This window comes from Macadamia integrifolia, chromosome 12 (assembly GCF_013358625.1).
Source record: "Macadamia integrifolia cultivar HAES 741 chromosome 12, SCU_Mint_v3, whole genome shotgun sequence".
Taxonomy (NCBI): domain Eukaryota; kingdom Viridiplantae; phylum Streptophyta; class Magnoliopsida; order Proteales; family Proteaceae; genus Macadamia; species Macadamia integrifolia.
In genome coordinates this window covers 3740741-3761074 of record NC_056568.1, presented here as the reverse complement: position 1 = coordinate 3761074, position 20334 = coordinate 3740741, and the positions used below count along the sequence as shown (strand labels likewise).

The 20334-nt window shown below is 37.5% G+C and overlaps 1 protein-coding gene and 1 pseudogene across 2 annotated transcripts; both read left to right on the top strand.

Moving 5' to 3' along the window:
• Positions 1-8897: 8897 nt before the first annotated feature.
• On the top strand, positions 8898-10204 carry LOC122057944 (annotated as a pseudogene).
• Positions 10205-17444: 7240 nt separating this feature from the next.
• On the top strand, positions 17445-19052 carry LOC122057215 (chalcone--flavanone isomerase-like). Of its 2 annotated transcripts, XM_042619240.1 has the most exons (5): positions 17445-17692; positions 17852-18010; positions 18145-18368; positions 18465-18689; positions 18732-19052. In XM_042619240.1, the coding sequence occupies exons 1-5, from the start codon at positions 17584-17586 to the stop codon at positions 18813-18815; spliced, it is 801 nt and encodes a 266-aa protein (XP_042475174.1). In that variant the 5' UTR covers positions 17445-17583; the 3' UTR covers positions 18816-19052. The 2 variants fall into 2 exon arrangements, with proteins under 2 accessions (XP_042475174.1, XP_042475173.1); XM_042619239.1 differs by having other exon boundaries at positions 17446-17692; positions 18465-19052.
• The last annotated feature ends 1282 nt before the right edge of the window (positions 19053-20334 follow it).

Sequence of the window (20334 nt, the reverse complement as noted above, 5' to 3'; positions counted from 1 at the left end):
CCCCCCCCGCCCCTCTGAAACTGTCTTTTGCCTTCAAAGTGGTCTTAATTCTTGAATGTGGCTTCCCATTAATTGACTGCAATCAGACCATTGTGTGGTTTCCACTTTGAGTTACTTGTCAACGCATAAATAAATTTTATGGGCCATTTCATATTCGGAAGCCTCATAATATTGATAAATTATTGATCTGTTTTCTGTTCTTCCCTAAATTTCATACTTTGATAGAAAGATTTTCTCTATTTTTAATATTCTTTATCAAAGAATATGTATCATGCTCCAATGTATCTGCTGTAATCTTAGTTACTTGTATTTTACTTAATGAACCTAAAATTTCAAACTTTACCATTATTTTGACAAGTTCTATATCTTTGGTGGCATTATGGTTTTTCTATAAGTATCTATAAATGAGACAATACTTTCGAGAGTTCGAAAACCTGAGACAATTGTCACCTCCCAAAACTTTGTCCATCCTAAAGATGATTATAAAGGATAATCTAGAAATTTTTGGTCATATTTTTATCTCTTTAGAAGCATATTCAACCATAGTCGATCCTAGGCATTTTGGAGGAGGGGAAAATTCAAGGCCACACCAACAAAGCATTAAGGCGTCGCCTAGGTGACCAAGGCACCCTTCCAGCAGAGGGCTTCTGGATGCCTAGGCGATGCCTTGACAACTATTAATTGAACCATTTGTTTCATCTGTTAAAAAAAAAATTATTTCAGCAATTTCAGCTGTGACATATATCAACAGGACGACATTTTTCTCTCTGCTTTTGGAAATCAGCAGATCCTTGATGAGCTTCTCATTGCAATAGAGTGTGTCGAAGAGTTGAAATTAAGGGGAAGGACTGTTGTGCAAATATTAACACTCAGGGGCAATGTGTCATGAAACTTCCTAGACCATTTGTTTAAAAGGAAGATGTTGGTTCCATTTGGAAAAAATGGATCAGTGGGTGGGTAAATCTATCCATTATTTTTTGTTTTTCATCAATGCATTGGTTTCTTTGAAGCTAAAAAGGGCTTTAGACAAAGCATATGTTTGCCCTCTCCTCTTTGATTTGGTTGTAGATATCTTTAGTTGGATTCGTAAAAGGGCTGAAGAAATGAAGCTCGTGGATATTGGGTCTGCAGAGAGAGAATGTGGAGGTATCCCAGCTTCAGTTGGCGGATGATACAATGGTAGGTTGTGTATACATGAACAAGTTCATGAGAATTGTGAGATCACATATTTTTTATTTTTTACAAATAAATTCTTATGCTGTCCTAAGTGCTTTGAAAAGATTGAAGGACTGAATGTCAATGTGGGAAGTGTAGGATGGCAGGGGTAAACCGAGTGAGTGATTCAGTCAGTATTCAGCAGCAAGAAAGGAGAATAATAAAGGCTCCTATGATAGCTTGAAGACCAGGGCCTCTTCTGCTGCGGATCATGGTTTGAACCAGTTTTATGGTTCAACTAAACCTGTGGTTCAGGTTCTGGTTCATCCAAGACTTTTCCAAATTGTGGGCTTAATTTTTTTAGACAGATTGGAATACTTCTTGTAATTTCCAGATCTGTTTGGAGTCGTTTTCTTATTATATATCTGTTATTGGGTCTGTTTAGGACACCCATTCAAACAAAGGGGTGGCTGGAAGGGTTTCCTTCATTAGTGTGGTTTTTTCTTTTCAAAAGTTTGAGTCAGTTAGGGACTCTCCAAACACAGCCTGCTCCTAGTTGGTCTGTTTTGTTATGATGTGGATTCTGTGGTGGGGCTCTGGTGGGGATTCCAAGCCTGGTTCAGTTGGATTCCTAATCAACTTGTATCTCCTTTCTCTATCTTTCACCCTCGAATTAGGTCAGGTTTCTGAACTTCATTCTATCCTGCGATCTGCTATTCTGTTAGATTACTTCAACTGCAGCTTAGTTCTTCAGGTGGATTCCTGATCAACTTATATCTCCTTTCTCTATCTTTCACCTGCGAATTAGGTCAGGTTTCTGAACATCATTCAATACTGCGGTCTGCTATTCTGTTAGATTACTTCAACTGCAGCTTAGTTCTTGAACGTTTATCTGTTTGCTGAACTGATTCTCATATAATCCCTGGAATAAAGCCATCGATCTATTTATTGTTAAATTTCAAAGTGTTCTTTATCACTCAAACCACTGATCGATTCTTAAGTATCCTGGCATAACTCAAATGCTTCTAAATCTAGGCTTCATAAACTGTTTTTTTCTTTTTCCAGATTCGGAAAATTGTTCATTGATTGGTACCTTACTGCTAAATAATTTGCCCTATTTTGCCTCCCCCCAATTGAATTAGTGGCTGAATCTGAATATCAGTTTCTGAGTTAAATTAGAGTTTCCTGTATTCAGTGTCAGATTTCCTACTGGTAATCAACTTTTTCAAAACTCACTCTTCTGGTTCTAATTTTATGCACCTGATTTCTGCTTCCAGTTATCAGATAGCTATTTCCTATTGTTTCTGAGCACCCTAAACCTGCCCATTGCAGGTCGAGCCGCGTTTTTTCTGGGTTTCGAATTATTGGCTGAATCTGAATATCAGTTCTGAATTAAATTCTGTTTCCTAAAATCGATTACAGATTGCCTCCTGGTGGCAATCAACTTCTTCGAAACTCACTCTTCTGGTTCTAATTTTATGCATCTGATATCTGCTTTCAGTTAATTCATTATTCATTGAATCAGATAGTTATTTGCTATTGTTTCTAATTCACCGAAACGATCCCGTTGATTCTATTATTTTTTTTTTGGTTAAAAATTTTCTGGGTTGAAGTGTGTTATTTCAACAAGGAGATCTTCATATTCTCTGGCTGCCCGTCAGATCTTAATCATCTTTTGGAGGTTTGTTCTTCCGACTGATAAAAATAATCAACCTGAGTTTTATGCTCATCTGGAGTCTGGACTGGTTTAACTAAGCTACTATGCTTTCACTTGTATCAGGTTGCTACCTTCCTCCAATTCTGGCTTTCTTGTGGTCTCTTGAAACCTAAACCTGTAGGTGACCTAGAAACCCCATTAATGAGTGGATGTAGTCACCTACTATTGGAAGAGCATCGATGTTACGATACAGTCTCTTCAGAGTTAGACACCAAACAACAGTGACTTTTGTTGGATCGGGCAACCCAAGAGAAAAGGGAGGGGGTTGAATTGGGTCTGAATAAAAGTGGCTCCCCCTACCTTAGGGTCTGGGTGGGGTAAATGACGCAGTCTTATTCCCTTGCTTTGCAAAAGAGGTTATTTCTAAGTTTTGAACTTATGATCAACATGTTGTAATAATGCAACTTAATTGTTATGTCACTGGCTCGTCTTACAAGCTGAAGCAATATCTTCTTAGATTGTCCAGCATTCATTTTTCATACTCTCTTGTCTATATCTCTGGTTGCTGAGATAAAAAATTCTTACAGACCGTAGCAATATTTTCTCTTTAAATTGTTCTGAGTCGATGATGAAAGATGATCCAAGAGGAATTTTCCCTGCACTTGCCTCCGCTTCAATTCCTAACCACAATAGCAGAGAGCTAATAAACCAAAATTCTATCGCTCTATAGTCTCTTATTTAGATTGCTTTTTTTTTTTTTCTTTCATGATTCCCCCTTAGAAGTAAAGTTTTACCTCTCCTCCCCTGATTTTTTTTTTTAATTAAAATCCCAAATTATCGTATTGTTTTTACAGCCTCACCCTCTCTCCTACTGTAGCCACCGCCTACAGTTCAGCCTGATCTACAACCAAAGGCATACCCCATTTATGTTCTCTCAACCTGACTGCCCTCAGCATCTCTCCTGCTCCGTCCCTCTCCCTTCCATCCCTCTTAGCAAGCCTTGCTCCATCCCAACACAAAGAATGTGCTTTCAAAGCATCAAATGGCCTTTAACCTCTCAACGGCCCTTCAAAATCAATCCATTTTTGCAAGTGACGGAGTACAAGACCTTATACTCCCTAACACTGCTGGAGTATCTTTATGATGAAGATGGAGTTTTGTAGGTGTTTGTAGCATTAGAAGTGAGGTTATTTCAGTGTGTATATGGCCTTTATATACAAAATAAATATGTCATAATTATTAGATTATTCTTTTCTTTTTTCTTCACCCAACCCCTCTAACCATCTAGCAATTGTTAGAGATTTTATTTTCCATTGGCTGATATGGAGTGGGCTTGGATCATTTATTGGACTGGCACGATCTGTACCCTATCCTGAATTATAAATCCTTCTCTTCTAATCCATGGAATTTTATTGAAGGGAAAATCATGTAACCAAGGTTGGTGAAAAAAAGTTGTTATTTGAATTTTGGGTAATTTACTGCATCACCTCCTGAAGAATGCTAGTACTATAGGAACACCCCTTCTCTTTCACCAAATTAGACTCAAACCTTCTACCGTTAGTCACTGATTAATGAAAAGTTAAAATAACCTTTATACCCTATTCACTAAAACTCATGTTTTAACCCAAGTCCTCTTCACTCTCTCTCTCTCTCTCTCTCTCTCTCAACTCGAATCAAAAGCTTTCACCAATAAGTCCCATTCTCCGTTAAAAACAACTCTTTGACAACACAACGTGCTCAGCTGATCCATTTTCAGGCCATGAACCTTCCCAACAAAATTAATTAGAACTTGCATTAGACACCCCATGGTCGCACATTGTCCAAACTTCAAAAGCAAAGATGAATCCAGAGAAACTTCCAAACACATTCTGTTCCTTCCAAGCAAGTGCTACCAAGGAACTCTGAATTGCTCCTATCAATGTCTTCTCCTTTGTTTAGCAAACTTACTTCTTCGAACTTTCTTTTCAGGTTCCCGAATCAACTAATCTTCTAGTCTCCTTAACGATACCCACAGAATTTTACTACTATAATCACATAGACAAAGTTTGCTAAGCAAGTGAGAAATCACTTTTCCATAGCAATTCCATAAGAAACCTTTAGCAATGTCAGGAAAGCACCTAATAATGGAATCGCCTTCTTCTGTAAGTCAATCCGCCACTTTCCATCCAATCCATGAAGTTTCCCTAACTGCACTCACCCTGCAAGAAACTTGAAAATTGTCTCACACTAACACAGTAATAGCTGCAAGAGTATGCATGGCCAGAAATGCTATTTCTTATAGAAACAGTACCATCACATTTTAATCAGAACTGATCCAGAGACCGGAACCATTGGAGAGGCCGAGAAAATGAGGAGTGTGGGTGGTGTGGAGGTGGCGGATCTTGTTAGGGATGACAGAGAGTACGCCTAGAAGGCAGCGAATGTGGGCTGCCTGAGAGTATGTGAGCTGGATGGAGAAGCCGGTGGCGACATGGCGGTAGGTGTAGATGATTTGGGGTGAGACTTTTCACATGGGCATTTTAGGTACTTCAGTAAGGGCATTTTGGTATTTAAAATAAAATATAGTAGCTGACATCAGCATACAATGTATATTCCTTAATAGTGATTGACGGTAGGGGGTCCAAGTCTAATTTGGTGAAAGAGAGGGGGTGTTCCTATAATACATGTTTACTTTTTATCTTTTTAGTATAACATGTTTGGTTTTTCAATGGGGGTAAATGCTCTCATTTCACATGTTTACTCAATATATATATATATATACATAGCTTTAATAATGATGAGTCATTTTTTTGAAAAAATTTTAACACCCGAAGTAAATAATTTTTAGGAATAAACAAGTAGTAATAGGAATTTTCATTTCATCATTTTGATGATAACATTATGCCTTCACAAAAAATAAAATAAAATGGAAAAAAGGCTCTCTAAGCCTAAGGTTTACATTGCGCTTCCTCACATACCCTATTTTATTGACTTTTTTTAAAAAAGAAAGAAATAATCATGGAAAAAAAAAATAAAAATAATGTGAGAGTGTTCAATACCTTACTTATTCAGAGAATCCTCTTATAAATAAAATTTTATTTATTACACTTTTTTTTTAATAGGAAACAAAAATTCATTAGTGATTTCAATCTGTGACATGAAAATTCTCAATTGAGAGTTAGGTGTCAATTTGTTTGTCATGGCAAGGTAAAAAGAGTGTTAAACAAAATAATATGTATATCCAAAAATAATAGGATAGCAGTCCGTGGGCGCAAACTGGTGCTGCTTTTCAAAATATTAAACCTAGTTTTTGTTCAGTTGTTTATTAGATTGGCAGAATGGTCAAGTAAAGGACAGGTGCTACGGCTTCATGAGGGGCCAGAATAGTGCAAATGGGCAAACCTATTGGAGAAAGTTTATCTATTACAGGTGCAGGACATGTGCTATATAGGGCCTCATGACTCGTGAGACCAGCAAAGAACTAGTACTATTTTAATGCTGCAAACTGTCCGGTAGCTAAAAATCATTGCCCGACACGAGCAAAATTGGGTGGCGCTCACGGGTGCTAACACTTTTGATGCCTATGCATGCTCTTATTGGCCCTCATGTTGATGTAAGATCATGTGATTAGAAAGTGATATTTTACCCATAAAATTTGAGTTCACATCTTTTTTAATGAGTAGTGAGGTGTAATGAGCATCAGACGACTGAGAGTATCTAGACATGTGCCCCAAGGAGCTCTTAGTCACCCGATGCTCATTGCACTGGTGTAATGGTTACGGATGATTTTCACACATAAAATATAAACTTCACTCTACTCTCTTCAAAAACAATATGAGATGGCTTCCTTAGGTAGGGGTTTTCTCTTGTTTCAGTTTTCATCTGAGGCGGTGGAGGATACATCCGTGGTGGCAATCGTGGCTACGGATTTGAGGACGATAGTTACCACAGCGGTAGTGGTGGCTGGAGAAACTAGGGTTTTATTGAAAGATGTTTTAGGTTTGGAGCGGGTCAAGATTTAAGTTGTTTTTCCATTAAAGGGTAATAATATAGTCTTCTGAAGTTTAAAACTAAAAGCAAAATCATAGCTAGGGGAGGAGGCTTAATTACTTCAAACTTTAGATTCATATGTAATTTCAGCAAAGTACAAGAGAGGGGGTTGTAAGTTTTTTCCAAAAAAAAAAAAAAAAATATTCACCCTGACTATGATTGACCAGGCTAAGTCAAATGGTTATTTAATTTTTTTTTTCTTCGGTAGAACACGTGGTTATTCTAAAAGGTGAGTCAAATGAAAGAAAATGAAAAAAAAAAAAAAATCACTTTTAGAAAGATTGGTTAAGCTACCTAAATTTCTTCTCATACTTTGAAAGTATATTTTTCAAATTTAAAATTTATGAAAGAAGATTGGGCACGCTGCTTAACAACTCAACCAATGGAAAGGGGGGGGGGTGTTTTGAGATGCAAGAGGTATGAAGGTCATTTGCCATTTTATGTTACTTAAATTTTCAAACACTGAAGAATGATGGTTGTGTACTAGCTAGCATGCGTTAATCTAACTCCCTCAGGAGGTCTATTCGCCATATGGCCATGTTAATATAAAGAAAGTAACATTATTTGGTTTAAGTATAACTGCCACACATTAAGATATTACATACAACATTCCCCAACGCATTTCAGGCTTGTTACAATAATATCAGGTTTGATGTCTAAATCATTACTCACTTAGTTTTGTTGAGCTGGTAGAGCCATCTTATAACGATCTTGAGAGAGAGAGAGAGAGAGAGAGAGCATAAGGTACTCAGGTGACAGACTCTATTAGGGGTGTCAATCCTGAGCCCGCACCGGTAGGGTTGACCCTGTCCGACTCACTTAAGGCCAGATCTGAACCGGTCCGTTTATTAAATGGGCCATTTACGGTGCAGAGTAGTAGCCCGTCGGGTGCTCGACCGACCCAACTTACTTAAGTAGCCTATTAGAACCGACTCACTTAGCCCGATCGACCCGACCCCCTTTAGAAAAATGCTTAAATTGTAAATACCTATTCTACCACTAATATTACAAAATATGAGTAATGCTTAAATTGTAAATGCCTTTTCTAAGAATCTTATCTTTTTAAATTCTAAGAAAAATGCTTAAATTATAAAGCCAATAATTTAATTAGCTTAAAAAAATGATTTTAGGGTAGACCCGTTTAGAATTAAATAGGCTCATTGCCAGATTAAGGCCCATTTAATGTAGCCCGATTAAAGCCTGACACTGACCGGCCCGATTACAAACCGTACCATACCCTCGAAACCCAGGCCCATTTAAGTAAATATGCGTTCACGGTGCAAGGATTTCACATCGTCAGGCCCGGTTAGGCCTGATTGAGACCGGCCCGGCCCAACCGATTGACACCCGTAGACTCTATTACACTTTTAGCGTATAAATCCCCCCGTTTAAGGGGAAAGGTTGGGCACACCGTTAATGTACTGCAAGTTCATGCCCGCTGTCCATATCTCTCTTCCTCATTTGAGATGATCTCGTATTTCTTTTATATGATTCCATGTCTCACACCCCCATTGGTTATGTCCACTATTTTGCCACACATAGGCAATGTGTCTATTCCTCTCTCATTATTATATTTAAGGAAAGACATTTTCTATTCGGAAGCAAAGGCCTCACACCTACGCACAACCCAATCAATGTCCCTTATTCAGTTCAATCTATAGGGAGTTAAAAAAGTCGACATTTGTAGGAGGAGAGAGATAAACATGAAGGGGCTGCTCATTCAACCCCGAAATGACCTGATCCATACGATTGTGGGATCAATATGGATATCCATTGTCAGAAAAAAAAAAAAATACCAAGGGGTTGGCACTTGGCAGAGGAGTTACACTCCAAAAAAAAAAAAAAGAAAAAAACCATTTTCAATCAATACAAGACCGCCAGCATAAGACTTACCTCATTTTTTGTCCATTTGTAGGTACCTTACTACAATATTTCAGGCATGTTATAAAAGGAAGAAGGTTTGAGGTCATCTTTACTCCTTTCTGTTGCTGTTTGAGCGAGTAGATAAGCAATCTTAGTCGTTGGGCTTCGTTGTTTGGGGAGAGAAAGAGAGGAGATGGCTCAGGGAGCAGTAATAGTATCGGAGTTGCAGGTGGAAGACGTGACTTTCCCCGGAAACGTGAAGCCTCCAGGCTCAACTAACAGCCTCTTATGGGTGGTGCAGGTGGGTTTTAGGGTTTAATTCTATTTTATGTTTCATGATGAAGGAGCATAGAGCAATTAGATCGGATCCAGACCTGGAGGTGGCCCCACATGGGGGCCACACCCAATGGATGTTGTGAGATTGTTGCAGGAGTCATAATGCAGGAAAGGATCTGACCTCGCAAGCAATAACGCAGCAAGATCTGAGGAGTTAATTAGTTTGTTATATTGCAGGTGTGAGGATAGCTCCGAGACATGGACTGTTCACAAAGTTCACAGCCATCGGCATCTACTTGGGCCAGGATGCACTTTACTCACTCGCCCCTAAGTGGAAGGGCAAGACCACAGATGAACTCTCCTCCTCCCTCGACTTATTCACTGATATCGTCTGGGTCGGTAAACCGTAAACCTCTCTCTCTCATATATCGGTCACGAAAGTGATTTGATGTGGGTTGATATGGTCTTGGGTTCTCTCAATTTATAAGCCGGTTTATAGGGTTGAGTTCTCCAAATTTATTAGTTTTTGTGTTATGTGCACAGGTGAATTTGAGAAATTCGTGAGAGTGACCATAATAGTGAAGTTGACGGGTGAAGAGTACGCAAAGAAGGTGACGGAGAACTGCGTAGCTTATTGGAAAGAGATGAAGAATTACACCAATGCGAAGGTGAAGGCGGTGGAGGAGTTCAAAGATGCCTTCAAGGATGAGACCTTCCTGCCTGGAGCTTCTGTCCTCTTCACTCTCTCCCCACATGGCTCCCTCATGTTACGTAGTACGTATGCATGCTCCACGTACAGTGCTTTCTTTGCTTTTCCTTTAAAGTCTTAAAGAGTGATTTGGGTTTGATTCTTTTTTTTCTAGATTGCATTCTCCTAAGTAAAAGATGGGCCGTTACCAAAAGTAGGGAGTGTAGTAATAGAGAAAAAACAAATGGGAGAGGTAGTACTGGAGACCATCATTGGAAAGCATGGAGTCTCCCCTGCGGCCAGGCGAAACTTGGCAGAAAGCATCCATGGATTGTTGCTTGAATTTGATGCTGCCAATGTCAATGTTGTGAGGGAGGACATAGCTGAGGTTGCAAGCCAAGCAGGAAATGGAGATTCTATCCACATTAAGTAAGCGATAGAAACTTGAGAGAGAGAGAGTCTCTTTATTTTGTGAATCTTGGATGAATAAAGACAGTGTTTTCAGGTTGTGGAAACTTTATTCCGATCTTTCTTGTGTATTATTTGACGTGGGCAAAATCTGTTTTGACCCTAGTAGAATAATTGAAAAGTCGAGTTTTGACCCAGAGAAAGAATCACCTGAGTCAAGTCAAAATCTTAGAAAATCTTGTCAAGAATCATGTAGACTTAATCATGGTAAAAAATGATAATATTTGATCATGAATAGTTCCAGTTATATAAGACTACATCTTTTTACCCAAGTCACTGTTAACTTGTCTAGTTGTTTTTATAAAATAGTATCAAAGTGGCTCACAACTTTAGTAGTTCTTATATTATTGAACAAATTTGCAATGGTATAAGCTTAAAAATCAATGATATGTAATTTTTCTATTTTTTATTTTTATTTTTTGTTTTTATTAGTTTACACATATTTATTGTATTTAAAAAAAAATTTCACCCCCTCCCTTATACTTTATCGAAATTACATTTAAATTCAAACGTTTGGACGAATTACACTCGCTCCTCTAGATTTTTGAGATTCTCACAAATAAGTCCAACCAGTTAGTGCCCATTAGAGCTTGGCTCTGTTACGTGATGACATCACCTAATAATAATAGCTAAAATGCCTTTCAGTTAGGGTGAGTTACCTCTTTACCCTTTTGATTAAAAGCTATCTTTCATCTTCTACCTCTGATTTCATCTTCAGCTCCGGCGAAGTTGAGAAAGGGGGAGCAAGGGCTACTGATCAAGCATTCAATCTAGAAGAACTGACGGTGGCACTGAAAGAAGAGAACTATCAAACTGCTGCAAGAAACCCAACTGAATTCACCTTCTAGCTGGAAACCCCTTTTGCTCATCTTCAACCCAAAATCATGATTTCTCGATAGGAACACTTCTGAAATTTCCTGAGATTTAAAGGTGCGACTAGATAACAACCCTCTTGATGCAGCTTCACCACTTTTTCCTATCCACATATAGTTAGCCTAACATAAGATATTTCATTCTACTAAAAAAAAAAAAAAAGACATAAGATGCTTCGATTTTTGTGAAGAAAACAAAAAGCCCACACAGCCATATTCCCCTCTAATGAACTTGAGACTATTAGGATGAGACTATCATTCTGGTACGGTGGGCTAGAAGACTTGGGTGGATGTAGGCCTAATATCTCCTGTGTTGTGGACTTTTCAGTAATTAAACCATTATTTATCCAAAATTCAGGGTGGGGTAGAAGACTTGGGTGGATATAGGCCTAATATCACCTGTGTTGTGGACTTTTCAGTAATTAAATTATCCAAAATTCATAGGCTTTGCTTCCCAAACAGTATTTGATTCATGTGGTTCCTAATAAAGTAGCATATGATCATAATTTTAGAGAATAAAGAAGCTAGCCAACTCTTTTTTGGGGATACCACAAGATCTACTCTGTTAAAAGACGCATGGTGAAAAGCATTAGGCCTGAGGCCTAATGGGCTAGAAGCCCAAAGTCTTCTGGAAAAACTCAAACATAACATGCCATAAGGATTCTTGCTGATTATGGAAAAAGACACATAACGGGTCAATATCCATCCATTTCAATAGTCTATCCTTTGTCGGTAGTCCTGTATTGACTCTCCTTCAAAAGAAAATCTTAAACTTTTAAACTTTGGATTCATATGTAATTTTGACTAAGTACAAGAGAGGAGATGTAATATATATATATATATATATATAAATATATTCACCCTGACCATGATTGACCAGGCTAAGTCACATGGTTATTCTAAAAAGTAAGTCAAAAAAAAGGAAATGAAAAAAATAAAATCATTGTTAAAAAGAAAAATGAAAGTTTTGTAATAAAGATTGTATAAGTTACCTAAAATTCTTCTTACATTTGGTTAGTATATTTTTCAGCTTTAAAATTATGAAATAGTGTTGGGCACGCCGCTAACAACTCAACCAATAAAATTGGGGGGGGGGGGGGGGGGGTTGAGATGAAGGTATGGAAGTTATTTTCAAAATGAGGGAAAGGAAGTGTCAACCTTTTCACAAAATTTATATTACTTTTCCAATCAAAGGGATTTTATCACAAAGAAAAATTTATGTTACTTAAATTTTCAAACACTGTAGAATGATGGTTGTGTACTAGCTAGCATGCGTTAATCTAACTCCCTTAGCTACCTCAAGGTGGTCAATTGACCATATGGCCGTGATAATATAAAGAAAGTAACATTATTGGGTTTAAGTATAACTGCCGCACATTAAGATATTGCATTCAACATTTTCCAACGCATTTCAGCTTGTTATGATAATACCAGGTTCGATGTCTAAGTCATTACTCACTTAGGTTCCGTTTGGTATCGTTCTAAAAAAATATTTCTGAAGTTTTTTCGTTCTATTGAAACAAAAAAACGGAATCTTCTGTTTGGTGCACTTATGGTCCGTTTCTGTTTTTTTGGAACAAAAAGTGAAAAAAAAAAAAACTGAAAAACGAGATGGACGAACCCAAATGGTTGCCGTCTTCCCATTTCGTTCCATTTTAAGAAAAAAAAAAAAAAAAAAAAAATCTCGATAAAAATCTGAAATTTTGAAACACCATTTTTTTGTTTAAAAACTGCGTTTCGACACAGAAACTGAAATTTTCGTTTTTGACACGAAACGACATTTCTGGAATAGAAACGATACCAAACGGGCCCTTAGTTTTGTTGAGCCAGAGCCATCTATCTTAATTGGGATTTGGAGAGAGAGAGAGAGAGAGAGAGAGAGGATTCACGGGAGGTGTAGTACAATGGCAACAAATGACTAAGATGTCTCCCACCCTATCGAAAGTCCATAAGTTATTTAAGTGAGAGATTTATTTTTTTTTATTATATTTTTTATATAAGGTGTCGAGACCAGTTTACGTGGTGAGAGACTATTACACTTTCAGTATGTTAATCCCTCTGTTTAAGGGGAAAGGTTGGGCACACCGTTTGTGTATTATAAGTTAGCACTTCTTGTTCATATCTCTTTTTCCCATTTGAAATAACCACGTATCCCTCTTATATGATTCCATGTCTCACACCTCCATTGGTTTTGCTAGCTAGTTTGCCACACATAGGTAATTTGCCTATGCCTATCCCTCTAGATTTAATAAAAGATATTTTCTATTTGGAAGCATAGGTCCCACACCTACACATGACCCAATCAATGCCCTCTCATTCGGCTCAATCCATAAGCGGTTAGGGAGATCATTTTACAGGGAGGAGGAGAGAGATAAACATAAGGGGGTTAGTATTAAGGATGTAAATGGATAGTCGAAAATCTGTATTTGATCTATGTTTGTATTCGTTCAGGAGTATCCATATTCAAAAAATTCCTATCCAAAAACTACTCAAATTCGTCTAAAAACTAAGCGAATATGAATATGATAATCCTAGTTTTCGAGTGATTATGATCGGATCCGTTTAACTATTCCTTGTTTTTCTGGTAGGTGAGTGACCAATATTTATATATTTTAAAATAAATATAACATTATGTATATTTTATATTTTGTATATTACTGTTATGTCAGAGTATGATAAACTCGCTTTTAATTTTAAAATCATAAAAAGCCTGGTAAGTGTGACAAAAGTCTTCATAACTTATAATTTTAAAATCATTAAATGCCTTGTAAGTGATGATACACCATTACAGTCTCTTTCATTATTTGTATCAATAAAACTTCTTTCAGTTCTTCTTTCCTTGTGTTATTCATTTCTGTGAAAGAAGATGCAGACTTGCAGATACCGTGCGAGCTCATTGACCAGAAAGATGGGGTTGTAATAGCGATTCTGTTGGCAAGCATGTACCTTTTGTCGAAGATGGCTGCAAAGAGAGGAGTAAAAGAGTTCTTTCTTCTTTTTTCTTTTTCCTAGATTTTGTTTTCATTTTCTTTTGATTTTGGAACTGCTGGTTCTGTTTTAGAAGATGCAAGATGATTTTCGTAGTCCATTTCTCTGATCTTTTGAATCTATTATTGTTCCAGATCTATTTCACTGATTTCTCTCCATCTCTCTCCCCCAACCCCATTTTCTGATTTTTGTTCACCGATTTTTTCTCCATCTCTCTCCCCATCCCCATTTCTCCATCACCGATTTGGGGCTAGAGACGACCGAAAGACGACCACTCTTCTGTAGCCGTCATCCTCAATTCCTCCCAACCGAAAGATAGTTTGCCATCGAGATCCCCTTCGATCTTTCTGGCCTCCTTCCTCAATTCCTCCCAACCGGCTTCCTGCAACTCCAGAATTAGATCTACCATTTGCAGAGATCAACAACCACTGTCGTTTTCCTGGGTAGAAAATTAATGCTCTACCACTTCTTCTTCTTCTTGCTCGAAGTAGTAGGAGTTATTGGCTCCAAAACTAGAGTTAGAATTGTGATACCCAAGAACAGAACTTGGATCTTAGAGAGGAGAATACAGCAACTCCAAGACCCAAGAGATAGATCCGAAAACCTAGTTGGTTACAAGGTTACCAAGCTAACTAATTAGTTAATCAGTTAAGAGAGTTGTTAGGTTAACTCACTAGGTTAGCTAATCTACTATGGTTAGTTAAAAGCAGGGTATTCTTGTAATAGAGTAGTTAGTCTGGAGGTTTAAATACAAGATTTGTAGACGTCGAAGGATAGAGAAATAAATCAAAGCTCGTCTTCTTTCCCTAATTTCTGTGTTATATGAGTTTTCTGATTCTTAAACTCGAATCAAGGATCATTTTGGTGCTTTCATTGAGCTTCAAACCAGCTCTTCCATGGCCGACCACACCTGTGCAAAGCAGACTAATATCACCCTAGAGAGGATCTCTTCCCAGATGACCGACTTGCAGAGGCAGATGCGTGAAGAGTTCATGTCAGTTCTTCTTCCAATCCAACAGAAATTGGAGCAATTAACAGCAGATCTTGAAGCTAATAAGGGGTTCTTCTTCTTATTTCTTTGAGCATAAACCACAATTTTTTGGTGAAGGACTGCAAGCCCCATCATCTTCACATCCTTTTTAAGCAATTAGGACGGAATTTCCTTAGTTTAACGGCGGCGACCCATCGGATTGGCTTTTCAAGGGAGAATCATAATGTACCTAATCTTATCCCACTTGGACGAAAGACTGTTTCTACCAATATGGCAAAATTGAGGAATTTGGATAAAAATCTTCATGGAACGATCGGATCTTGGGCCTGAATTTTAAATCCTTTGTAATCCATAGGATTTGATTGAAAATAAAGTTTGGGGGAAAAGGTTCTACGAGGTGAGGCCCTAAAAGTGGTCTTTATATCTTTCCTCTTCAAATGAAATCACCTTGCTGTTCAATATCAAACTATTTCGCCATACGTCATTGGTGTGTTCTTTCATGTTGCTTATTTTGAGAACCCTCTCAAAATATTTATTTTGCCAAAATAGTAAGTGAAGAATAAGTGATGGGGCCTCTTTATCATGAGGGTTTAGTGAGTTTAAGTGATTCACTGTTAAGTTTAGATTGATGGGACACCATTAAACCGATTCATATAAACATAGTAAGTTTAAGTCATTCAATGTTGAGTTTAAATCGATGGTACATTGTTAAATCGATTCATATAAACATAAGTTTAAGTCACTCAATGTTAAGTTTACATAGATTTCAATAAAAATATTAAATTGATGTTAAACAAAAAAAAAAAAAAAAACATATAACAATAAAATTTAAATTTCATTGCTATTTCAATATATATAAAAAAAAAAAAAGATAAAGAAGACACTAGATAAAAAAAATAGAAAACCCAAGAAAACTATTTAAACCAAAATCATTTATAAAGGATCACTCTTTCAATATCTGAAATCATTTATTCAATGGTTTGATTTTGATTTTGCCTTAAAAATCTTGCATCGAATCGAATCAAACCATTTACAGTAGAACCGAAGCATTTAACATCCTTAATACAGCTTATTTCAGCTGAGCAATGTATGAGACTATCGATCCATATTGAGGGGAAAATATTCTAAAAAGTGGTTTTTTTGAAAAAGGAAAGGTATAACCAGTTCTATATGTCTTGTAGCAATTGATCTGTATCAATTTCGATGTCAGACATATCGTGATTTAAATCCATAGAATCATATGCGAGCAAGCAAAAGTCTGTATTTTACATAATTTTGCAGTAAATTTGTGATTGTGAATCATTGCTAGGGTCTTTTCTAGGGTTTGCATCAACATCATATTGATCATATAAATCTGCATCGTTTGAGATCTATATTAATATCGAATCTTGTGTGCTCTTCTAGGCACTCTTACTCCAGGCTTTCTTAATAAATTTTTTTGATAGTTCATTGCGGCCCTCCTTTGATTAAAAAAAGAAAATCAGATCAATAGTACATATAGGACTTTGGTCCTCTCTAGCTGCGTTGGGTGCCCAACCATAGTTAGTAAATTCGGATTCGGGAATTATTCGGACGATTAATTTAAGGATTCGGTCAAAAAAGCGGTCAAAAAATCTTATTGGGGTTTTTTTTTTTTTTTTTTTAATTGTTTTTTTTTTTTTTAAATAATTTTTAAATGGACCGAATAATTCGGTTTAATTCGGATTCGGTCCGAATTATTCGCGATTTATATTCATTTTGGAAAAAGCCGCAAATTTTAAAGAATTTTATTTTTAATTCGGATTCGGTCCGAATTTTTGATAAAATTTAGCCGAATTGATAACTATGTGCCCAACCACATCTAACAATTGAAACTTGGGAGTATCCCAGACATGCACCTCCTCACTTGGACGTGCACCTCAAGGGGGTCTCAGCCATCTGATGCATACTGGCCACCCAATGCAGCTGGATAGGATCTAAATCTCCAAAAATATAAATTTTTGGATGAACAATGGTTTTCAAAAGTCAAAACATAGCTTTAAGACCCATAAGGTTCTTTTTTCATTTGATCAGTCAATTCACTCAAGTCCTTCCAGATCTGGCTCCTCTCTAACGACTTGGGTGTCTAACCATTTACCAAGATGGGAGGTAAATAGTTGACATTAGATAAGATCTTCTTTCTATAAGTCATAATCTTATTACATTTTTATGGAAAAAATAAATGGACAAAATTTTCGTCACCGGTGGCTGACGATGGGAAACTATTTTTTTGGTAAAATTCAACTCCCTTGGATAGCTGGATGGGAGAGAAAAAAGAATGATGGTTGTGTTATATATGAGCGTTGCTCCACGTTCTTGCTCTAACCGTCTTTCAGCGATAGCATGCGGAGATCCAAATTCCAACCTACCACCTCCTTCACCTACCTACGCCTCCTATTGCCCGTCTGGTCACAATAATATTACCCAGATACCTTACTTCAATTCTTACAAATAAAACTATTTCGGTCTCTGTATAAGAACTAAACAAGGTTCGAGTCTTGAGTTCATCTTTATCTCTATCTGTTTAGCTATCTTACCATCTGAGTTGGGCTTTGTTTGGAGAGAAAGAGAGAGAGGGATGGCTCCTGGTGCAGTAATGGTACCGAAGTTGCAGGTGGAAGAAGTGACTTTCCCTGGAAGCGTGAAGCCTCCAGGCTCAACCAACATCCTCTTTCTGGGTGGTGCAGGTGGGTTTTTAGGATTTTATTCAATTTTATGTTTTAGATGATCATAGATCGATAATTCAGGAAGAACCCTCTACTCTTCTTCCCCAATTGAGATTTTCTGCTATTTGAATGGAAATTGAATGAGAAATGGTTAGTGTGATCTGGGTTTTTCAATTGCAGGTGTGAGGGGATTGGAGATACAAGGACAGTTCATCAAGTTCACCACCATCGGCATCTATTTGGGTCAGGAAGCCCTTCCCTCACTCGCCTCTAAGTGGAAGGGGAAGACCATCGATGAACTCACCTCCTCCCTTGACTTCTTCTCTGATATTGTCTCGGGTATGTAAACCTCTCTCTCTCTCTGCTCTGTTCTTTGCTAGAATTAGATACCATTAAAACAGATACAGATTACAGATAACAGAGCCCTTTTTCTAGCTCGAGAGAAATTAGTAAAATTGAATTGATGTGCGCAGGTGAATTCGAGAAATTCATAAAGGTGACGATGTTAAAGCCATTGACGGGTCAAATGTACGCAGAGAAGGTAACAGAGAATTGCGTGGCTTACTGGAAAGCCGTGGGGATTTACAGTGATGCAGAGGCCAAGGCAGTGGAGGAGTTCACAGATACCTTTAAGGATGAGAACTTCCCACCTCTAACTTCCATCCTCTTCACCCTCTCCCCCCATGGCTCCCTCACGGTTCGTTCCTTTTTCCTTGATCCATTAGTCGGTTTTCCTTTTATAGTGATTTGGGTTTGATTCTTACTTTTCTCTTTACTGTGATGTGATATGAAGATTGCTTTCTCTAAAGCAAAAGATGGGGCAATACCAGAAGTAGGGAGTGCAGTGATAGAGAACAAACAGCTAGCAGAGGCAGTGCTGGAGTCCATCATCGGCAAGCATGGAGTCTCCCCTGTGGCCAAACAGAGCTTGGCAGAGCGGATTCATGGATTGTTGCTGGAATTTGATGCTGCCAATGTCAATGTCAATGCCAATGCCTTGAATAGGGATAAAGTTGAGGTTGTCAAGCAGGAAAATGGAGATTCTGTAGACAAAGTTGAGGTTGTCAAGCAGGAAAATGGAGATTCTGTAGACAAAGTTGAGGTTGTCAAGCAGGAAAATGGAGACTCTATCTGCAAGCAGTAGAGGGAGAGAGGGAGAGAAGGAGAGAGGGAGAGGGAAAGACTATGGTGGTGTTTTGATATTTTTCCTTTTAAGACAGTTTTTTTAAATGTGATCCCAAGAAAGGTGGAAAAAAAAAAGTGTTTATCTGTAGGCCTGTGATGTCTACTGAATTTAGGGGTGATATCTCGATCTGATCCAATATTTACTCAAAACTCTTCTAACCAGGAAAATAAATTATCTCCTCTTTTTCTCCTTTTATTTTAAAGCTCAATTAGAATGGTGCGTATTGGTCACTTTTGCTTTTATTTAAAAAATATATATATATTTATATTGTTTTACCTTTGAATGATAAGGATAATCGATCTAACCCTTGAATGATACTGATAATCGATCCAAATTGATTAGGTATCAATATCGATCTCAACCGATGCCATACAATATGACCAATATAGCCAGTACGATATCAATACTTGAAACTATGATTACAGCAGATGGGCTCCTCCCGAAGTCAGTGCCTCTACTGATGGAGGATGATTCTGTTTTCAAGCAACCAATCAGTGGAATAAAACAACATCTACCAATATATCCTCACTGCCTTATTTCCGGTCATTGTGAGGATTGGATGGCTTGAATTTCATGGGTTAAAATGCCCCGTAGAGTATGTAATATTCTTTCTTCTTTAAAAGGAGAAAAATATATAGTTTAGATCTCTTTGCCATGGTAGAAAAGAGTGTCCAAGAGGAAAATTTTGATATACTCTACCGAATAGAAGATTTCCAAGGCATATTGACCGGTTGATGTGTCATGACTCGAAGGTCTGCAATGCTAGGGAAACAGAGTATTATGATCTGAAGACCACAAAATGTTATGGTGTCAGGCCCTCTGTTAGTTAAAATGGGAACGGCAAAAAAACATTGTTCTGTACGTGCATGTTTTAAACGGATCAAAACGTGAACGGGATGGTCAAAAATACGGTCAAATAAGGTAAAAATGGGAAAAAATAAAAAACGGACAATATGTGTTTAAACGTTTATATTTAAATAATACGGTGTCAAAAAAGGGCAATATATAGACATAAATTGGCATAATAATTCTCTAAATACCTAGATAATAATCAAAACAAATATAGATAATATTCATTTGAAGTTTTAAACGTGTATCCATTTTTAATATCCTTTTTTTTACTATCAAAAAACGGATACACGTTTAAAACGAGTTTAAAACTTCAAATAGCCCCGTTCCCGTTTTTTACCGGTTTTCTGTGAAAAATTCGACAAACGGCGTTTAAAACGGCAAAAAAAGGGGACGGCGTTTTAAACGCGTTTTAAATGCGAATTAACTAACAAAGGTCAGGCCTATGCCTTTTTTTTTTCTTCTTCTCTTCTTATTTAGTGTTCAAGAGAGCTTATGGGTTGCAACTCTGCAAGAATATAGGCATTTGATAGGAACTGTCAGAGGGGTTTTGTAGGGGAAGGGAGAGACCATGGGTAATTTAGGGATTTGTAAGTTAATATGGGAGAGAGAAGTGGTAAATTTACTT

Bases quoted from the DNA above. Each gene is read 5' to 3' on its own strand.
- LOC122057215 (XM_042619239.1), top strand. From the start codon at position 17,584: ATGGCTCCTGGTGCAGTAATGGTACCGAAGTTGCAGGTGGAAGAAGTG. The intron at 17,693-17,851 runs GTGGGTTTTTAG...TTTCAATTGCAG, and splicing joins CCTCTTTCTGGGTGGTGCAG to GTGTGAGGGGATTGGAGATA. The intron at 18,011-18,144 runs GTATGTAAACCT...TGATGTGCGCAG, and splicing joins CTTCTCTGATATTGTCTCGG to GTGAATTCGAGAAATTCATA.